The sequence below is a fragment of the Heterodontus francisci genome, chromosome 7 (genome assembly GCF_036365525.1).
Source record: "Heterodontus francisci isolate sHetFra1 chromosome 7, sHetFra1.hap1, whole genome shotgun sequence".
In the NCBI taxonomy this organism is placed as follows: domain Eukaryota; kingdom Metazoa; phylum Chordata; class Chondrichthyes; order Heterodontiformes; family Heterodontidae; genus Heterodontus; species Heterodontus francisci.
In genome coordinates, this window is record NC_090377.1 from 59,722,722 (window position 1) to 59,745,381 (window position 22,660).

General features: G+C 42.2%; 1 protein-coding gene across 2 annotated transcripts in view; it reads left to right on the plus strand.

The window, feature by feature from the left end:
- Positions 1-21,657, plus strand: part of ly75 (lymphocyte antigen 75) — a 151,735-nt gene extending 130,078 nt beyond the window's left edge. For both annotated transcript variants that reach the window (XM_068035268.1, XM_068035269.1), the window contains exons 30-35: positions 4,868-5,091; positions 11,950-12,124; positions 12,937-13,101; positions 14,033-14,155; positions 17,906-18,079; positions 19,186-21,657. In XM_068035268.1, the coding sequence (XP_067891369.1) occupies positions 4,868-5,091; positions 11,950-12,124; positions 12,937-13,101; positions 14,033-14,155; positions 17,906-18,079; positions 19,186-19,391 (1,067 nt within the window). In that variant the 3' untranslated portion in view covers positions 19,392-21,657. The remainder of the gene's footprint in view (positions 1-4,867; positions 5,092-11,949; positions 12,125-12,936; positions 13,102-14,032; positions 14,156-17,905; positions 18,080-19,185) is intronic.
- Positions 21,658-22,660: the final 1,003 nt, after the last annotated feature.

Sequence of the window (22,660 nt, forward strand, 5' to 3'; positions counted from 1 at the left end):
GCCTCTCCGTTCTGGCACCCTGTCACTGTGTACTGCTGGTATTGTGTTCCGTTTTGGGTGTGGTCCAGTTTCTACCCCTGAGTCTATACGTCCTGGTAGCTGGGTATCACTCTAAGGTCTGAATCTCCTGGAGTGCTGCTTTGAGTGAGATTTTGTGGGTTACTGCTGTTCTACCTCTACCTCTTGCAACAAATAAATGATTGAGGAGTATCCCCTTGAGGAACACAACTTGAAGCCTTCCCTTCATTTTAGGGAAATTTCTCCATACAGAGAATAGTTTTGAGGGGACTTCCAAATGAAACTAAGAGCCTCCAAGGTAAAGAGCAAAAAATATCTTGATAAAAGTCCAATCCAAAGTAAAGAGGCTCTTAGCTTCCTCTGAGCTGTTTCCTGCTCTCTAACTAGACATGGGATCAAGACACTGGTTACTACTGATCTGCGTGAACACCAATTTTATGTAATTATAATACTTAATCCATGGGATATAATATCCTGTGTCTCCTGCAAACACTTCAGAATGGTTTCCTAGAGTATTTGGAATTTGATGGATGTTGATATGTATATTTTGTCATCCAAGGTCTGAATGTCCCCAGTGCAAACCTACAAAGTAATTTGCCTCCAGGGTCAAATAAGCAGTGAGTGCTACTGTTGCCATTTCTCCAGGCTGCTCTGCATTGTTGAGAAGTCCTTGCCATTGTTGCTGCAAAGGAGAACATTGAACCATGCCTTCAGCCTGTCCATCTGCACATTTTCAGAGACTTTGTAGGAGCTTCATATACAGTTGATGCTCTGCTAGCAGAGTTTTTATGGCAGGTTCCCTGAAATCATCTAAATGCTCTTCAGACATCTAACATTTACTCATAACCAAGGCGATACGAGAGGTCCTGCACTCAGCTTTGGTTTGTGCACAAGTACTGATGTCCAAAATCCTAAAAGTGAAATTCCTTTATTCACTGTCATAGCCAAGGTCAGAACTGTCGACATTTGCCAAATCTTAAAAGTGACCTTTTTCAAAGAATAATAAACGTGCTGAAAAGCGGCAAGCTGTGCCTGTCACTTGGGCCAGAAGGGATAGCCGAGTTCTATTGATGTAATCTTCTCTCCTGTTTTGTATCCTCTTTTTTCCTTGTCATAGACTTGATTTTTTTCCCCCTCTATTCAAAACATTCAAAAAAGGAAGAGACGATCAAGTCCAGCAATGCCCACACCATCCACTAGGCAGCAGAGCCTCCCTAATAACCTCTAACAATGCTAAATCCTGGTTGGTAGTTGTGGGGGTGGGGGTGGGGTGGGGGGGGGGGGGTGCGGGCATGGAGTATGGTGGGTGGGAAGTGTTTTTTTTAAAAGAAGAAATCTGTGGCCAATTTCAGAACAACTTGGACAATTCCTACCCAACCATATTTGGCAATTAGGCAAGCTCCATGAGACTGTGGTTGCCTGTAACTTGCCTAATCCAAGCCCTGCCAAAATATTCCAATATGCTCCTCAATCAGGAACTTGTCAATTTCTTTCTGAAAAGGCCATAATGCGCCCATCCTCATCATGTCTTTGGGTGACTTATATTTGTAGAAACAAATACAACATGGAAAATCAAATGAGTCACAATGCCGTAGAGGAGGAATTCTTGGAGTGTCTACGGGATGGTTTTCTGGACCAGTACGTTGAGGAACCAGCTAGAGAACAGGCCATCCTAGACTGGGTATTGTGTAATGAGAGAGGAATAATTGACAATCTAGTGGTGCGAGACCCCTTGGGGACGAGCGACCATAATATGATAGAATTCTTCATCGAGATGGAGAGTGACGTAGTTGATTCTGAGACAAGGGTCCTGAATCTTAGTAAAGGAAACTACGAAGGTATGAGGCACGAGTTGGCCATGACGAATTGGGAAACGTTACTTAAAGGGATGACAGTGGATAGGCAATGGTAAACATTTAAAGAGCGCATGGATGAACTGCAACAATTGTTTATCCCTGTCTGGTGCAAAAGTAAAATGGGAAAGGTAGGCAAACCATGGCTGGCAAGGGAAATTAGAGATAGCGTTGGATCCGAGGAAGAGGCATATAAATTTGCCAGGAAAAACAACAGACCTGAGGATTGGGAGCAGTTTAGAAATCAGCAAAGGAGGACAAAGGGATTGATTAAGAAGGGAAAATAGAGTATGAGCGCAAACTTGCAGGAAACATAAAAACTGACTGTAAAAGTTTCTATAGGTATGTGAAGAGAAAAAGATTGGTGAAGACAAATGTAGCTCCCTTTTAGTCAGAAACAGGGGAATTTATTATGGGGAATAAAGAAATGGCTGACCAACTAAATGCATCCTTTGGTTCTGTCTTCACAAAGGAGGACGCAAATGTCATACCAAAAATGTTGGGGAACGCAGGGCTTAGTGAGAGAGAGGAACTGAAGGACATCTGTATTAGTAGAGAAATGGTGTTGGGGGAAATTGATGGGATTGAAGGCTGATAAATCCTCAGGGCCTGATGGTATGCATCCCAGAGTACTTAAGGAAGTGGCCCTAGAAATAGTGGATGCCTTGGTGGTCATCTTCCAAGATTCTATAGACTCTGGAACAGTTCCTACAGATTGGAGGGTAGCTAATGTAACCCCACTATTTAAAAAGGGAGGTAGAGAGAAAGCAGGGAATTATAGACCAGTCAGCCTGACATCGGTAGTAGGGAAAATTCTAGAGTCCATTATCAAAGATTTTATAGCAGAGCACTTAGAGAACAGTGGTAGAATCGGACAGAGTCAGCATGGATTTACGAAAGGGAAATCATGCTTGACAAATCTACTAGAATTCTTCGAGGATGTAACCAGTAGAGTTAATGAGGGGAAGCCAGTGCATGTGGTTTATTTGGACTTTCAGAAGGCTTTCAACAAAGTCCCACATAAGCATGTAAAATTAAAGCGCACAGGATTGGGGGTAGTGTATTGCAATGGATAGAAAATCAGTTGGCAGACAGGAAACAGAGTGGGGATAAATGGGTCTTTTCCGAATGGCAGGCAGTGACTAGTGGGGTACCGCAGGGATCGGTGCTGGGACCCCAGCTATTCACAATATACAATAATGATTTTGATGAGGGAACTAAATGTAATATCTCCAAATTTGCTGATGACACAAAACTGGGTGGGAGGGTGAGTTGTGAGGATGATGCAGAGAGGCTTCAGGGTGATTTGGACAAGTTGAGTGAGTGGGCTAATGCATGGCAGCTGCAGTATAATGTGGATAAATGTGAGGTTATCCACTTTGGTAGCAAAAACAGGAATGCAGATTATTATCTGAATCTCTATAAACTGAGAGAGGGGAATATGCAGCGAGACCTGAATGTTCTCATACACCAGCCGCTGAAAGTAAGCATGCAGGTGCAACAGGCGGTAAAAAAGGCAAATGGAATGTTGGTCTTCATAGAGAGGATTAGAGTACAGAGGCAGGGATAATTTTAATTTTTTTAAATTTAATTTAGAGATACAGCATTGAAACAGGCCCTTCGGCCCACCGAGTCTGTGCCGACCATCAACCACCCATTTTATACTAATCCTACACTAATCCCATATTCCTACCACATCCCCACCTGTCCCTATATTTCCCTACCACCTACCTATACTCGGGGCAATTTATAATGGCCAATTTACCTACCAACCTGCAAGTCTTTGGCATGTGGGAGGAAACTGGAGCACCCGGAGGAAACCCACGCAGACACAGGGAGAACTTGCAAACTCCACACAGGCAGTACCCAGAATTGAACCCGGGTCGCTGGATCTGAGGCTGCGGTGCTAACCACTGCGCCACTGTGCCGCAATTATACAGGGCCTTGGTGAGGCCACACCTGGAATATTGTGTGCAGTTTTGGCCTGCTTATCTGAGGAAAGATGTTGTTGCTATAGAGAGAGTGCTGCGAAGGTTTACCAGACTGATTCCTGGGATGGCGGGACTGACGTATGAGGAGAGATTGAGTCGGTTAGGATTATATTCACTGGAGTTCAGAAGAGTGAGGGAGATCTCATAGAAACCTATAAAATTCTAACAGGACTTGACAGGGTAGATGCAGGAAGGATATTCTCAATGGTGGGGGAGTCCAGAACCAGGGGTCATAGCCTAGGGATACGGGGTAAACCTTTCAGGACTGAGATGATCAGAAATTTCTTCACCCAGAGAGTGGTGAGCTTGTGGAATTCGCTACCACAGTAAACAGCTGAGGCCAAAACATTGAATGTTTTCAAAAAGGAGTTAGATCTTTTAGGTCTAAAGGGATCAAGGGACATGGGGCGAAAGCCGGAACAGGCTACTGAGTTGGATGATCAGCTATAATCATAATGAATGGCGGAGCAGGCTCAAAGGGCCAAATGGCCTACTCCTGCTCCTATTTTCTATGTTTCTATATTTCTAAATTTAATGAGAAGCTTTTTATGTTGTCTCATGAAATGAGATATGTGGAGTTCAGGTTATTGAAGATCTCAAACAGGTTTATTAACAGCTAACAAGTATACACAGTGCAGAGCTATCTATTTACATGACTTGTCTTTCGGTGTTCCAGTAGCAAAGTGAGATTGGCATGTAGTCACATGACCTGGTACTTAGCTCATTAGCATACTAAGATCTTAAAGGGACATAACTCTTAAAGACAACAGAAAAATAAACCTTTCCAAGTATCTAACCAGTCTTTTTGCATAGAGTTTTATAACACTGCCTCAATATCTGAACACAATAAGTGACAAGACATCTAACATCTCTAGGTCTCTTAAAATTTCCTTCTTTAGAAATCCTGCCCCAGTCATATGAAGTGTTTTTCCTCAAAATTGTAATGTGCTATAAATGATGAATAAAGACTTGTGGTTTAATTGTTACAATCTTTTGTATGTTTAGACCCTATCCCAGGTTCCTTTGAGCCTCCACCTGAAAAGTCACAATATGGAAACCACATGTACAAATTAATTCAGAAGAAGGTGAAGTGGTATGAAGCACTGCAACAATGCCAAATGTCTGGATATCAACTTGTCAGTGTCTATAATGAATCTCAGCATTTGTTCCTGAAGAGCTTGGTGAAGTCAGATGGTTTTCCTCTTTGGATTGGCTTATTTAGTCAAGATGTAAGTTTTCTAAAATGATGCTTTACACATTGTCATCATAACTGTATAACAGTATAGTACCTGCAAACAAAAAATATATATAAAATATATATAAAAATATATATAAACTATACAGAGGTATTTAGTAGCTTTTGTTTTAGAGCTTTTTTTTCTATTATTATACTACTTTTGCTTCAATGATTACCCAGCAATAGGTCAGGTCCCCACTAGTCTGAATTTTGAATTGGTAAGTACAAGGTGTGTAAGAGCAATCGTGGATGACTCTCAGTCTGATATATTGTTCCTCCCTGTGGAATGTCCCTAACGTGTGATCTGTCGGTTTGGCATGCCACTTGGATAAAGTGGGGTAGATCTTGACTTTGTGCAATAGTGTAGGACGGTTTGTTTTACATAGAGTACACAGCACAGAAAGTGTGAAGCACAGAGTGATCAGAAAACAAAGTGCTTTGTAAACTGAGTGCTAAACTTGGGAATTTGGTGCAAGTGAGTTCTCTCTGGTAAGTATAGCTCAAGCTATAATTCAGATTAACATTTAGAATTTGACTTAGAACTTTAGAACTGCAAAATAAACTGCAAGCTAGTTAAGATACATAGTTAACAGAAACTGCCTGTCAGTGGCAGTGAACTATCAATCAGCTGAAAGTGGTTGCCTGAAAAAGTGTTAATTACTGTAGCAGGAAGCTGACTTCGCAGTTGTAACTTGGGTGTGAGTCATAAGCTCGCTATATAAGTAGACCGTGTTTGGTATCACACAATGTGTGAAGCACAGACTGATTGGGGAACAGAGTGCTAAAGTCTGGAGTTTGGTGCACATGGGAATTTGGTGCAGAAAGGGAAAGAGGTGCTGCATTTTATTCCTTTTGTTTTTAAATTCTACTAACTGGTGAGTGTTCTTCTACTGTCTCAATGCTATTACGTTACTAAATTAGTAACTGGTTAACTAATCAAATAAATAATTAAGGATGGACATACATGGCAGGGCAGGTGGTGTGCAATGACTGCAACTTATGGGAGTTTGTGGAAGGCATTGCAGTCTCGGACAACCATATCTGCGATAAGTGTCTGCAGCTTGAGCTCATGATTTGTTGACCTGGAGTCTGAGCTGCAGACACTGTGGCATGAGAGAGGGGGAGAGTTACCTGGGCACTTTGTTCCAGGAGGCACTCATGCCTCTTAGGTTAAGTAGAACTTGAGAGTTGGTCAGGGACAGGATGTTGTGACTGAGAGTCAGACAGGTATGGGGGATCAAGGACACCGTGATGGAGGACCCTCAGCTCTTGATTTTGATCAAGTACTTGTTGGCTGTGTGGATGAGAACAAGGACATTAGGGTGGATGGGCAAACTGACTGTAGTACCATAGTGCAGGAGGACATTCAAGTGGGGGAAGAGAAAAGTAAGGTGGTAGTGATATGGGACAGCATAGTCAGGGAAATAGATACTGTTCTCTGCAGCCGCGACCGAGAGTTCCGGACGTTGTGTTGTCTGTCTGGTGTCAAGGTTAAAGACATCTCTTCGTGGCTTGAGATGGTGGGAGAGCGAGGATCCAGTTGTTGCGGTCCATGTAGCAACTAACAACATAGGTAGAAGTCCGAAGAAGGGTCACTGTCCCGAAACGTTAACTCTGCTTCTCTTTCCACAGATGCTGCCAGACCTGCTGAGTGGTTCTAGCATTTCTTGTTTTTATTATAGGTAGAAGTAGGAATGATCTGAGAGTTTGAGTAGTTAAGATCCAAATTAAAACGCAGAACCTCAAAGATAATAATCTCTGGATTGTTACCTGAGCCATATACCATGGCATAGGGTCAAGCAGATTAGGGAATTGAAAGTGTGGCTCAAAGAGTGGTCTGGGAAGAAGGGGTTTCGATTTATGGTGCACCAGTACTTTGGGGTGGGCTCCACTTAAATGGGGCCTGCATCAGAGTCCTGGCGAATCATACGTCTAAGGCTGGAGATAGGGCTTTAAGTAAAAGAGTTGCGGGAGGGGTCAAGTAAAGAGAAAAGTTGAGGCAATAGAGCAGTGTAGCGTTTTGGGTAGACAAGTGGAGTGGGACAGAGAGTTTAACAGTAATAGTGCAGCAACAAATAAGATACATGCAAATGCTCAAAGCATTCATAATGGATGAACTAATGGCACAAATAGAGATGAATGGTTTAGATCTAATTGCGATTACAGACATATGGTTACAAGGTGACTAAGTTTGAGAAATAAATATTCCAGGGCGCACAATATTTCAAAAAGACATACAGGATAGAAATGGAGGAGAAGAAGCCCTGATAGTAAAAGATGACATAAGGTGAGAAAGGATCTTGGCTCTGAAATCAGGAAATAGAATCAGTATGTCTGAAGATTAGGAAAAACAAGGATCAGAAAACACTGGTGGGAGTAGTTTATAGGGTACCTCACAGAAGTGACACCGTTAGACAGAGCATTAAGCAAGAAATAATTGTATCTTGTAACAAAGATAAATGGGGATCTTTAGTCTTCATAGACTGAACAAATCAAATTAGCAAAGGTGGTCTGGAAGATGAGGTCATAAAATGCTTTCACAACAGTTTCCTGGAACAATATATGATGGAACCAACTGGAGATGAAGCTAGCTTGAATCTAGTATTGTGCATTGAGGCAGATTTAATTGGTAATCTCATAATAAAAGATTCTTTGCCAGGAGCAGCAGCAGGCATACCTTAAAATGAGGTGTCAACCTGGTGAAGCTACAACCCAGGACTACTTGCATAAGCAGCGTGTGGTAGACAGAGCTAAGCGGGCCCATAACCAACGGATCAGATCTAAGCTCTGCAGTCCTGCCACATCCAGTCTTGAATGGTGGTGGACAACTAACAACGAACTGGAGGAGGTGGCTACACAAATATCCCTATTCTCAGTGATGGGGAGCCCAGCACATCAGTGTGAAAGATAAGGCTGAAGCATTTGCAACAATCTGTAGCCAGAAGTGCCGAGTGGATGATCCATCTCAGCCTCCTTCTGAAGTCTCCAGCATCACAGATGTCAGACTTCAGCCAATTCGATTCACTCCGCGTGATATCAAGAAACGACTGAAGACACTGGATATTGCAAACGCTATGGGCCCTGACAATATTCCGGCAATAGTACTGAAGACCTGTGCTCCAGAACTTGCTGCGCGCCTAGCCAAACTGTTCCAGTACAGCTACAACACTGGCATCTACCCAGCAATGTAGAAAATTGCCCAGGTATGTCCTGTACACAAAAAACAGGACAAGTCCAACCCGACCAATTATCGCCCCATCAGTCTACTCTTAATCATCAGTAAAGTGATAGCACTGTCGATGACACCTTCCATCAAGCAGCACTTGCTTAGCAATAACCTGCTCAGTGATGCTCAGTTTGGGTTCCGCCAGGGCCACTCAGCTCCTGACCACATTACAGCCTTGGTTCAAACATGGACAAAAGAGCTGACCTCTAGGTGAGGTGAGAGTGAATGCCCTTGACATCAAGGCAGCATTTGACTGGGTATGGCATCAAGGAGCCCCAGCAAAACTGAAGTCAATGGGAATCGGGGAAAGCTCTCTGCTGGTTGGAGTCATATCTAGCACAAAAGAAGATGGTTGTGGTTGTTGGAGATCATCATCTGAACTCCAGGACGTCACTGCAGGAGTTCCTCGGGGGAGTGTCCTCGGCCCAACCATCTTCAGATGCTTCATCAATGACCTTCCTTCAATCATAAGGTCAGAAGTGGGGATGTTCGCTGCTGATTGCACAATGTTCAGCACCATTTGCGACTTCTCGGATACTGAAGTGGTCCATGTAGAAATGCAGCAAGACCTGGACAATATCCAGGCTTGGGCTGATAAGTGGCAAGTAACATTAGCGCCACACAAGTGCCAGGCAATGATCATCTCTAACAAGAGAGAATCTAACCATCTCCCCTTGACATTCAATGGCATTACGATCGCTGAATTCCCCACTATCAACATTCTAGGGGTTACCATTGACCAAACACTGAACTGGAGCAGCCATATAAATACCATGGCTACAAGAGCAGGTCAGAGGTTACAAATCCTGCAGCGAATAACTCACCACCTGACTCCTCAAAGCCTGTCCACCATCTACAAGGCACAAGGCAGGAGTGTGATGGAATACTCTTCACTTGCCTGGATGGGTGCGGCTCCAACAACACTCAAGAAGCTCAACACCATCCAGGACAAAGCAGCCCACTTGTTTGGCACCCCATGCACAAACATTAATTCCCTCCACCACTGGTGCACAGTGGCAGCAGTGTGTGCCATCTACAAGATTCACTGCAGCAACGCACTAAGACTCCTTGAACAGTACATTCCAAACCTGCGACCTCTACCAACTAGAGAGACAAGGGCAGCAAATGCATGGGAACACCACCATCTGCAAGTTCCCCTCCAAGTCGCACACCATCCTGACTTGGAACTATATCGCCGTTCCTTCACTGTCACTGGGTCAAAATCCTGGAACTCCCTTCCTAACAGCACTGTAGGTATACCTACCTCATGTGAAATGCAGCGATTCAAGAGGGCAGCTCACCACCACCTTCTCGCGGGCAATTGGGGGTGGGCAATAAATGCTGGTGTAGTACTGGAACAGCTTGGCTAGGAGCACGGCTAGTTCTGGAGCGCAAGTCTTCAATACTGTTGCCAGAATGTTGTCCAGGCCCATAGCCTTTGCAGTATCCAGTGCTTCATCCGTTTCTTTATATAACCTGGAGTGAATCGGATTAGCTGAAGATTGGCATCTGTGATGCTGGGAACCTCAGGAGGAGGCCGAGATGGATCATCCACTCGGCACGTCTGACTGAAGATGGATGCAAATGCTTCAGCTTTGTTATTTGCACTGATGTGCTGGGCTGTCCCATCATTGAGGATGGGGATATTTGTGGAGCCTCTCCCTCCTGTCAGTTGTTTAATTCACGTCTGGAGGTGACAGGACTGCAGAGCTTAGATTTGATCGGTTGATTGTGGAATGGCTTAGCCCTGTTTATTGCATGTAGCTTCTGCTGTTTGGCATGCAAGTAGTCCTGTGTTGTAGCTTCACCAGGTTGACTCCTCATTTTTAGGTTTGCCTGGTGCTGCTCCTGGCATGCCCTCCTGTACAATCACTGAACCAGGGTTTGTGCCCTGGCTTGATGGTAATGGTAGAGTGGGGGATTTGCCGGGCCACGAGGTTATAGATTGTGGTTGAATACAATTCTGCTGCTGCTGATGGCCCACAGTGCCTCATGGTTGCTCAGTTTTGAGTTGCTAGATTTGTTTGAAATCTATCCCATCTAGCATGGTGTTAGTGCCGCACAACACGATGGTGGGTATCCTCAGTGTGAAGAAGGGATTTCGTCTCCACAACGACTGTGCGGTGGTCACTCCTACCAATGCTGTCATGGACAGATACATCTGCGACAGGTAGATTGGTGAGGATAAGGTCAAGTAGGCTTTTCCCTCTTGTTGGTCCCCTCACCATCTGCTGCAAACCCAGTCTAGCAGCTATGTCCTTTAGGAGTTGGCCAGTTTGGTCAGTAGTGGTGCTACCGAGCCACTCTTGGTGATGAACATTGAAATCCCCCACCCAGAGTACATTTGTGCCCTTGCTATCCTCAGTATTTCTTCCAATTGGCTTTCAGCATGGAGAAGCACTAATTCATCAGCTGAGGGGTTGTGTTAGGTGGTAATCAGCAGGAGGTTTCCTTGCCCATGTTTGACCTGATGCCATGAGACCTCATGAGGTCCAGAATCAATGTTGAGGACTCCCAGGGCAACACTTACCCTGACTGTATACAACTGTGCTGCCACCTCTGCTGGGTCTGTCCTACCAGTGGGACAGGACATACCCAGGGATGGTGATAGTGGTGTCTGGAACATTGCAAGGTATGATTTTGTGAGTATGACCATGTTGGGCTGTTGCTTGACTCGTCTGTGGGACAGCTCTGCCAATTTTGGCACAAACCCCCAGATGTTTGTAAGGAGGACTTTGCAGGGTCAACAGGGCTGGTTTTGCTGTTGTCATTTGCCTAGGTCGGTGCCAGGTGGTCCATCCAGGTTCATTCCTTTTCTTAGACTTTATAACGGTTTGATACAACTCAGTGACTTGAGAGGGCATTTAAGAGTCAACCACTTTTTGGTCCTGGAGTCACAAGTAGGCCAGACCAGGTCAGGATGGTAGATTTCATTCCCTGAAGGACATTAGTGAATCAGATGGGTTTTACAACAATCAACAATGGTTTTATGGTCACTACTAGACTAGCTTTTGCTAAATTAAATACAGGTAGCTTGAAGAACAAGTGACTCCAAACCACAGTGCTATCAATCTAAAAATTGGTTTGGTTGCCTTCTCACCATCTGGGAGAATACTTTGCAGAGAAATAAAAATGTCAAATTAATTTTAAAATTTATAATTTCCTTTTTCTTTTTGAATAGTTGTCACATAACCAGAGTTGGAACTGTTTGAGAACACATTCCTCACTCATCATTAGACAGCTTTGAGCTGCTACTGTATTTCCGATGAATGTAACATTTGACATATTTAACAAAAACCTAAGGCTTCATCATGTGAGGATGCTCCCTGGCGCTTCACAACTACTGGAAATGCAGTCCCTTGTGATGTAGGCAAACATAGCACCAGTTTGCTCACAGATCCAAAAAAAGAGAAAATTAATGAATGGCCTGTCCATCGAATTTTCGTAGTTTTGGTCTGGTACACTCGGAGAATTTCCTGCTCTTCTATAGACAGTGCCATGGGATCTTTTACACCTTCTTCTGTTCAAAGATGAGGCCTCAGTTTAATGTCTCATCTGAAAGATATAATTTTAATTAGCTCATTGCAATTATCCCTTTATTTAATTTTCCTTTTCTTGTTCTAGGAAGGATCAACATTCGAATGGTCAGATGGAAGCAATTCAGAGTACAAACCTTGGGAGTATGGACATCTTACTTCAAATGGCAGTTGTGTGTTTATGGACACTAAAGGCTTCTGGAACCGCAGTGATTGTAACAGTGTGGTTCAAGGAGCTATATGTTATACTTCAATGAGTAGAAGTACGTATCAAAGTCAGACAAAATAATTTGCTCTTTCCCAGAATTGTGAAAGTAAACTCTTTTCATGTAACAAAAGTCTTATTCAGAGTAACTTTTTTTTAATAAATGTATGTTAGCATTATTTCTAAGACATAAATATCAGAAAATGCAAGTAGAAGTCCTGAAATTCCTAAAAGAAAACCTCTTTCATTTCTGTTTGCAATCCAAACAGTAACTGGTTAAACAAGTAATATTTCGAATTTTTAATTACAAAAATTATTAAATTTTCAGTTATTCTGGATTTTATGTTTTCACCAGAACATGTAGGGCTCGTAAACTTCAGCTTCATTGATATCGTAAATAACACCTGTAGCATCCTGACTACACAATTAAGTTTCTAGTTAACTAAGAATGCATTTTCACATTGCTTCATTCTTGCAGGCTACTGTTGGTGGGTGCCTTGTGCTCCAATAATTGAAATACTAATTATGATGAAATTCTCCATACTGGCTTATGCCCCATAGTCTTGTGCACATAGCAACCTCACACCATTGTATTTTCTTCAGCGGGCTCGGATGTATGTTATATGTAACATTATTCCAAGCTGGGAAATTCTGTACTTGAAGAGCTGAGTGAAGCATGCTTGCAACACATGTGGCACTCATGCTGAGCACCATTGACACAAACAGCCTTACAGGGAAAATCTTTTCAACCATATGGAAGTAACTCAAAACATTTACAGCCCAGCCTGTTCTAATCTATAATTAAGATATTTTAAGGTAAAGCAAGTCTGTATCACATTAAAGGTATCGCTGGAAAATATCTTTTTGCAGATACATCACCTAATCAGCAGGAAAAAAACTCAAAATTCTGCCCTCAGAAAAATGGGAAGTCACCATGGATCCGATTCAGAGAATACTGCTATGCGTTTGACATGGGTTTATATAACTGGTCTGTATTTACTATGGAAGAAACCAAATCAGTTTGTCATATGCTAGGTATGTTCTGCTTCCCTGTTTGGTGTAACTTACTTGGACCACCAGGTAGTGCTGAAGAAAACATCCAACATCTGTGATGAGGCACTGTATATATGTATATTGGATTAATTACTGTTGCTTTGAGTTTTTTTTTGCTTTTGCTCTAATTTATAATGTAATTCATAGTACTTCTTGTCGATCCATTCTCTAATCTCTCAAATGCCTGTTTAGGGATGCAAAAGTTGAAATAACTACAGTTAAAATGTTTAGAAATGAATTTTGTATTGTATAACCTTGTTAAGTACCTATTTGTAATCATCTCAGTCAAATCTTTAAGGATCAAGAATACAACATTCAATTCGATCATGGCTGATCTGTACCTCAACACCATTTACCCACCTTTGTTCCATATCCCTTAATTAATACAAATCTTTCTACCTCTGTCTGAAAACTCCATTTGATGTTGCACCGACAGCCTTTAAAGGGAAGAAGAGTTCCAAATTTCTATTACCCTTTTTGTGGAACAATGCTTCCTAATTTTGCTTCTGAATGAGCGAGCCCTGATTTTAAGATTTTATCCCCGTATTCTTGATTCCTCCACCAGAAGAAATAGTTTCTCTGTATCTACTCCATCAAATCCTTTTTAACATTTTGAGCACCTTAATCAGATCGCCCCCAATCTTCTGTACTCTGAGAAATACAAGTTTATACAACCTGTCCTCATAATTTAACACTCTAAATCATAAGTTCCTTCTCTGTGTTCCACCACCATGTGATAAAGGCCAACATTCCATTATCCTTTTTGATTGATTTTTTTTTTGTACCAGTATGCTAGCTTTTAATATTTGTGTATCTGGACTCTCAAATCTCTTTGTTCCTCCACAGTTCGTAGTTTTTCACCATTTACTAAATATTAGTGTTAAGTAACTTACCATAAACTTTTTAAATCTAGATCCTTCTGCTACTATTCTGAGCATAAAAGATAGGGAAGAAAATGATTTTGTAACCAGACAAATACAAGAAGAGCAAGGAATCACTGGACGGGTCTGGCTGGGAATTTTTCAAGACCTTGAAGGTAAGGGAATGTGTGTGAGCAATTAATAGAAACCTTGGTACATGAGGCCGTTAAGTCCATCGGGTCTGCATCGGCTGGAAAAGCTAGCTGCCCAATCTACTCCCAAATTCCAACACCTGGGCCATAGCCTTGCAGGTTACAGCACCTCAGGTGCATGTGCAGGTATCTTTTAGAAGAGTTGTGGGTTTCTGCCTCCATGGTTGATTGGGTAGTGAATTCCAGACACCCACTATCCTGGGTGAAATAAATATATATACATATCTCTCACGCGCTCTCTGTCTGTCTGTGCCACGGTATCTGACGGACTCCCGCCGGCCGTCCAGCCGGTGCGCGATCTCCCCCTCCATCAGGCGCCACCTTGCCCCCTCTGTCGTGCTCTCTCCTTTGCCTTTGAGCGGGGCATGCTGGCCCCCCTCTCCGGCACCGCCCACCTCTCTGCCCGCGAACCCGCTTGCCCCCCCGCATCCCGCGAGACTCCTCGCCCCCTCCATCTCGTGCCCGGGTGCCCTCATCTTGTGCACACGAGCTCCCTCGTTTTTCCACCCCCCCAGCGCCTGCGGGCCCTTGCTCCTCCTGTCACACCTGCGAGCACCCTCGCCCCCACACCACACCCCCCCCCCCCCACCGTGCCTGCATTCCCCCTCACAGCTCCCTCGCCCCTCCTCGCGCCCGCGAGTTCATTTGCTCCTCTTCTCGCGCCCGCAAGCCTCCTCGCCCTCCCTCTTGCCCCCGTAACCCCCTCGCTCCCTCTGTCGCACCTGCAAGCCCCCACAACCCCCCCCATTCTAGGCCCGCGACCCCCCTGGCCACCCCTGTCACGCCCACAAGCCCCCTCGCGCCTCCCTTCTCACACCCCTTCCTCTTGCGTCCCATCGCCCCCTCGCTCTGCTTCTCGCACCCCCTCGCCCTGCTTCTCGCAGCTTCTCGCACCCCCTTGCATCCTCTCTGGTGTCCGCTTACCTCCCCATCTCGCACCCGTGAGCCTCCACGCCCCCTCTCGAGCCCCATGGCCGCCATGCTCGCGCCCGCCTGCCCTTTTTGCCTCCCTTCTCTCGCACCCGCGAGCCCCCTCGCCACCTCTCTTCCGCTCCCCCTCGTGCCCCCTCACCCCCCTCACCACCCCACTCGTGCCTGCGAACCCCTTTGACCCCCTTCTTGCGCCCCCTTGCCCCTCTTTCGTGCCTCCTCGCCCCCCCCCCCTTTTCGCACCCTCCCTGGCCCCCCTCTCTGGTGTGTGTCTCTCTCTCTCTCTCTCTCTCTCTCTCTCCCATTTCTTTTTCTCTCCTCAACCACCCCCCCCCCCCCCACCCTGCCCAGTGAAAAACAATAGATCAGTGATCAGTTTTGTTCTGAAATTAGTTGTAGGCTGATGTCTCTCCCTCTGTCTTTCTTCTGTTCTCTGGGAGTCTGCTGCAACTATTTAGTGGTGCAGGTTATGATGGGTACAAAGCACATCTGTCCACTCAGTAGTATTTTTGGCTGTTGCTCCACAACGCAATTACGCATCGTTTTTTCTTTTCAAAAGAACAAACACGTTCCTTTATATAGCATGTTATCACATTCCTCAGAAATATCCTAAAGTGCCTCGGATTGAATTACTTACTAAATTTTCATGCAGGCGAATTTGATAGCCATTTTGCACAAAACACAAACCTACAAATAGCAAGAGTATAGCACTAGATGTCGGCTTAGATTATGTGCCCATGTCCTAGAATAAGACTTCAAACTATAAACTTCTGATTCTTAGATGAGAATGCTACCAGCTGAGCAATGCTGATTAATACTTTTACATAAGATATGAGGAGAGAAGATAAAATGAATGTTGTCAGGATGCAGGGCATTGGAACTTTTGTCATAATATGCCATTTTGTAGAATATGTGTTTCTCACCTGTATTTTTCCAGTCTTGGTTACACTGAGCTGTTGTCAGGTGTAGGCTAGGCTCTTGTGCATAGAGATGATATTCATGTTATGCTTTCTCAAGCTCTGTTGGGCTGCATTCATATTCGATGGAAATCACACTTTCATATTTGAAGAGCTAAATTCCACTATTATAATTACCATCTAATTAACATTCTTACTCTTGAAATATGAAGTAAATATTGACAGACTTTATTAAGAAGCAGTTGTTTGAGGAACTGTAATAAGTTTTATTCCTAAAATTACTGCTTTTTCTCCATACAAATTACTAAGTTTTGGATGCAGCCAAAATAAATAAATGCATTTCTATAGTAAATTTAAAGAAGGAAAAGTTGAGATTATGCACTGGACATATAATGCCCTTAAGGTGCAGACGTTTTTTGTATTTTTTTTTCACATTGCCCCACACAGCATCACTCAGTATCCGAGACAAAGTGACTGTGTAACTCCAGAATCAGATGACAATCCATAACAGACAAATGTGAGACTCCTTCAAGTAGGCTGTTTCACATCAGCTGTGCTGGGCAGCATGTGGAATATAAGGGCAATGTATTGTGAAGCTGGGTTTAAAAGATGTTCAAGGAGTAATACCTTAAAATTACGATAGCATCTTTTTTTATTGTCAAAAACTAGATGCTGCCACCTAACACAAGTAATGAAGCTCTGGATATCTATTTCTCTTGACTGGTAGAGTGAAATTTGCAGCGAGCGATCCCCAATAATATAACTTGTGTGTTGCTGCGTGCATTTGCAATTTACTGTAATTGGGAACAAAACTGGTATTGCAATAAACCTGCAGTCCTGTCGGCACAAATGGAGATTCAAAGTTGAAGCACGGTACTAGAGATGCTGTTGAGGGGGAGGCACAACTGAAGCAAGAGAATTTCAAGAACTGGTTCCCATTGCCATACCAAAAAGATACAGCAGGAATTTGATGTAAGGGATAGTGAAATACAAGTCAAACGTAGCAAAATACCCACATACAGTTATCATAAACTGTGGCTAACTGCCACGGTCATCCACTGCCGTTTATAGATGTGCAATACTTGTCTTAATGTGTCATCTGTACTGTTTACTAGTAATGCAATATATCATAACTCCCTAACTAAACAAAATATGCAATACAACTTTTTTTTATAAACTTCCCCTCTGAATCATAAATGTCTGCCATAGTACGGTTGGTAGCACTCTTGCCTCTGAGTCAGAAGGTTGGTGTGTTTAAGTCCCACTCCAGTATTTGAGCACAAAAATCAAGGCTGTCATTCCAGTGCAGTACTGAGGCACTGTCCTTCAGATGAAATATTAAACCAAGGCCCCATCTGCCCCCCTCTGGTGGATGTAAAAGATCCCAGGGCACTATAATGAAGAAGATCAGAGGAGTTATCCCCAGTAATCAGGTCTGGCAGCATCTGTGGAGAGAGAAACAAAGTTAACATTTCACAGACCTGACGTTTTATTTCAGATTTCCAGCATCCGCAGTAGTTTGCTTTTATTTTAGAGTTCTCTCCAGTGTCCTGGCCAATATTTATCCCTCAATCAACATTACAAAAACAGAATATCTGGTTATTATCACATTGCTGTTTGTTGGAGTATGCTGTGTGCAAATCAACTACTGTGCTTCCCATATTACAACAGTGACTACGCTTCAAAAGTACTGCATTGGTTGTAAAGTGCATTGAGATATCCGATGGTCGTGAAAGGTGCTATATAAATGCAAGTCTTTATAATCACAATCATACCCTTTTGAAGGCTTCCTCTGTTGAGATTCAAATGTACATTTTGCAGTAATATACTTTGTTCAATTAATTAACACTTTTGTGCTTCCACATAGATAAATCCTTACTGTGGCTAGATGGTTCAAACCTTGCTTATGCTAACTGGATTCATACAAATCTCACTGTTCCAACTCCTGATAAGTGTGCCGTTATATCATCCAAAAATGGGACATGGATTCTAACCAGCTGTTCAAAGAGTCATAGCAGGCTTGTCTGCAAAGCTCCAATGCGTAAGTTTTACATTAACAACCTTCAATGGCTCACCAAACTTTCTTAATCCTTGCCTAACATGTTCAACTGGATTTTACTGTCAATTTTAGGAAAAAAGTTGTTGCAAATTCCAAGTGATGTAATGTTGGTACAAAGTGCTCACAGACAATTGCTCCATGTTTAGCAGTGATCTCATCATGTAGTTTGTGACTAAAATGCAACAAGCAATTTAAGTGGTCACGCAAGTCCCCATTGAGCTCAACTTTTATGTCAAAGATTTTCTAGGCCTCTACAGGTGACATCTAAGTTAGCAGGTACTTTGTAATAAAAGCAAAATACTGCAGATGCTGGAAATCTGAAACTAAAACAGAAAATGCCAGAAATATTCAGTAGGTCAGACAGCATCTGTGGAGAGAGAAGCAGGGTTAACATTTTAGGTCTGTGACCTTTCATCAGAACTAGGTACTTTGTTCAGCTTTTGGATAGCTGACATTTTTTTCCTGTGCATTGCAAGAATGACAATTCAAGAGGCAATAAAAAAAAAAAATCATTTCATTGGTGGTGTACAGGCCTTGCAAAATGGTCTGAACCCCTCTTGAAGAATATTTTTTCCAATTTCCCTCTCTTTGGGAGCTCATCAGAGCATTGTGTGGAGGGAGGGAATGAAATACCTGAGCAATCAAACTTTTCCCCCATGAGAGTATTTGGCCAATGATATGGAACAGGCAGGCACCAAAGATGTGCCCCAAGTGGTGCCTGTGCTTGACTGTGTACGTGCAAATGAGATGCCTTCGCACTGACCCTGCAAACTCCAGTGAAGGTCAGTGTTTGAGGACAACAGGGGTATGCTACCAGTGCGACTGGCAGGATCACCACTCTTGGAATTTCAGGGCTTAATTGTTTACAATCATGGTTGTGGAATAATCACTTTCAGCAGTTCAACTTTTCTGTGTATTCTTGCTTAAAGCAGCCATAATTCTTCTTGTATCATTCACTATTACAATATGTATTTCATTTACTGAGTGAAAAATATGCAGTATTCGTTGGTTTTGCTTAAATGTTTAAGAAAAAAGTATATGATTTAACAAAAACGTAATAATGTTTTTAATTTCTGTTGTTTTTGCAGGATCCAGTCACAGAGTTTCAGCTTTAGTGGTAACAGGGATTTTTCTCCTCCTGCTAATCAGTGGAGCTGTGTGGTTTTTGTACAAGAAGAATAAGTGGCGATGGGCTTATCCCTTTGGAACAGTGCAGTATGAACGTAGTTATAATGATCCCACAGATTCTGATAGTACAGTTATGATAACAGAACTTAAGGAATTCCATGATTGAAACCAACTGGTATCTTTGTTGCCAAAATGTTTGAGAATTTTCAAAATATTACTATCCTTTGTCTTTAATTTGAAAGATGGCTAAAAAAAATTTCACTTATATAAATATTTCCTGACTTGCACTACTTAGATTTTTGATAAACACTGCTACATAGTTACTACTGTAGCAGTTTCCAGAGGTTGTGTTCTGTTGTGAAATATTTGCTTTATAAACATATTTTTATACTGTATTAAGTAAACATTCCAGTGTTGTAAAGATTCATAATATATGCAAGATCTTAATTCCAAAAAAATTTTGTAATAGTTTTCTGCGGTCATCTGTCTCAATATCATGCAATTGCTTATGCGACAGACATTTATTGATATATATATAATGTGTTAAAAGCCATAACATGTATATTTGGGTTTTAGATGACTTGTGTAAACCGGGGAAAATTGCTATAATGAAATCATCCTTACTCCTTCTGTGTCAGTGCCTTGTAACTTTTTTTCTCACAGCGGAACCTCAAAGTTAAGAATTAGTTATGAATTGATGTCACCCAAACGTAATATGTACATTAATAAATCACATTAATGTACATGTATGCTGTTATACTCTTCTTAGAGGTTTGGTTTATTAATACATATACACTCACTATTACAGTATGTAAAAATTGAAATTACTGTTTCCAGTAAGACCATTTCGAAAGCAAGACTTGTTTTAACCTAGAAAATTTTTGCAGTCTAAATTATAGTGGATATTTTAAGGACTTTATTTTTGAGGTTCTGCTCTACTTCTATTTGTGTGTATTTAAAGCTCTGGCTATTAGAAATTTAACAGAGATTAAATTTTTTTAAATTGGTGGATAGATGCATTTCTAATTGACAGATGCTCTTCTAATTGAACATCGGTCATAGAGTCATACAGCACAGAAATGGGCCCTTCGGCCCATCATGTCCATGCCAGCCATCAAGCACCTATCTATTCTAATCCCATTTTCCAGCACTTGGCCCGTAGCCATTATGCTCTGGTCTACCTATGACTATGCTACTGTTAATTTCAATTTAATGTATGCCACAATGCTCATACAGTGTAAAGGAAGAGCATCACCTGTTGCTTTGTACAGATTTACAAAGTATAAAAGCCAAAAAGGTATAGCATTACTGGACTGTATTGCTGATTATCCTTACCTTGAATTATTTTTTTAAAGTGTGAACTAAATTTACTAATTGTACTATTGGAAATTAAACATCTGTAACAGTGTTCAAATGGGCAAATTCGTATTATAACTTTGCCATTTCATTTTTTGAAATGTATATAGAATTCTTCAATTTCACTTCAAAAACTACCTAATAAAATTTAATGTTTACCTGAGCTCCGAACAAATATGTGGGTTAGGAAGAGGAGTGGGTGGTGATGTTTGATCAACTCTATCTGTTTATCCCACACAAATTAACTGGTGGAAATTGGCAAAAAAAAGCAAAAGTAACATCCTTAAGTAATATGAAATATTCTTTTGGTTTTTAAACTTAATTTTGCTTGCATAGATTTTACTGCATTAATGGCACACAACAGTGGGTACTTGGAGCTATGCAATTGGACTTGAATAATGCATTATTTTTCAAGGTTTTTTTTGTGCATACAGTGATATTATTGACATCCTTTTGATGAAAGGACTTCATAATACTTAAGGAGTAGGGGTAGCTCAACATTAAATGCCTCATTCCTAATTAGGTACCAAATTCTGATTCCAGGATTAACTTGATTCTGTGTGCTTCATTTTGGGTGACTTTACTTCATTCTCAAGATGTGATCCAGAAAAATGAATACAGTGGGTTGAGAGTGTTACATTTCCCAGAACTAACAACACTCACCTTGGTGAGCACCAAAATTCACCAAACAAACTTGCCCCATGTTTCTTGTACAGTAATTGTGCAGCAGCATCTCCATGGATGATGGAGAAATCTGCGGTACAAATACTTCTACCCATGGGGATTGTTGACACATGAAGAAAATAGAGAGTAAAATATTTTCTGAAATGTAGATGGGTGTCGATATCAATATAAATTTCTTGTTCTTCAAAGCAAACTGTCAGACGGTGTTCCTGTAAAATTGTGTGTGTATGTGTTCTGCACATGCCTTTTGCTGTTACTGGAAGCTGTGAAATTAACTGAGGAAAAAAATCATTATTTGTGAAAATTATTTAAGTGTGGACTGCTCTGTTTCATGTACTGATAATGTATGTTACTGTAACAACGAGTTATTAAAAGCAGCACATGGATAGTTAGCAGAGTACTTCATTTTTCCCTGTTTTGTGATTAACTGTTGTGGCTGTGGACACCATATCATTGCCGATGATGAAATAGAACGGAAAATATGGCCATTACTATTCTCTGCATTTGGATCAGGAGAGTTCCAGGTTCAGCCATGGATGTGCAGATTGGGTCCACTCATGCACTCTTTAAATATCTGAGGTGCCAAAAATTAGTGCTGTTCCTGCTCAGCTCTTCAGTGGCACTCCCCTTGGTAACCATTTGCCGCTCAGGGTATGAAATGCTACTGTGGATGGGATATTGGTCAAGAAAACTACATATTACAAAAATACCCACACCCAGCAGCATTTCTGCTATGGAGGAGGAGTAGCTTGAGCAGGAAAGGGAGAGACAGTGGTGCAGTTATAATATCACTGAACTAGTAATCCAGTGGCCAGGCTAATGCCCTGGGTACACCGGTTCAATCCCACCATGGCGACTGGTGGAATTTAAATTTAATTAATTTTGGAAAAAATCTGGAATTGAAAGTTAGTTTCATGGCACCATTACTGATACTATCATTGATTGTCGTAAAACCCCATTGGCTCACTGACTCCCTTTGGGGAAGGAACTCTGCCATCCTTACCTAGTCTGGCCTACATAGAAACATAGGAAACAAAGGAAATAGGCAATTTTTAAAAATGCAGCAGAGGGAATGGATAGAAGGTGCCATTGTGAACTCAAAGGGCAGATTACAAATATAAGCAGAGAAGGAAAGGAGAGAGAGAGAGAGAGAAGAATGTCAATGTAGACAGAGTGGGAAGGAGGTTAGAAGGAGATAACCAAATTTTCATTCCACTGCGGAGTCTGGACCGGAGATGGGTAGGCTGGTAATTTCATGCTACTGGCCGGCATGCCAGCTTGCTGCCATGTTCTGGCTTTTGGGACATTTTGGAACAGGCTACTTTGGGAGGATGATGACTACTCGCCCACAAATGACAGATAGCTATTTAAGCCAATTAAAGGGCCTATTAAGAC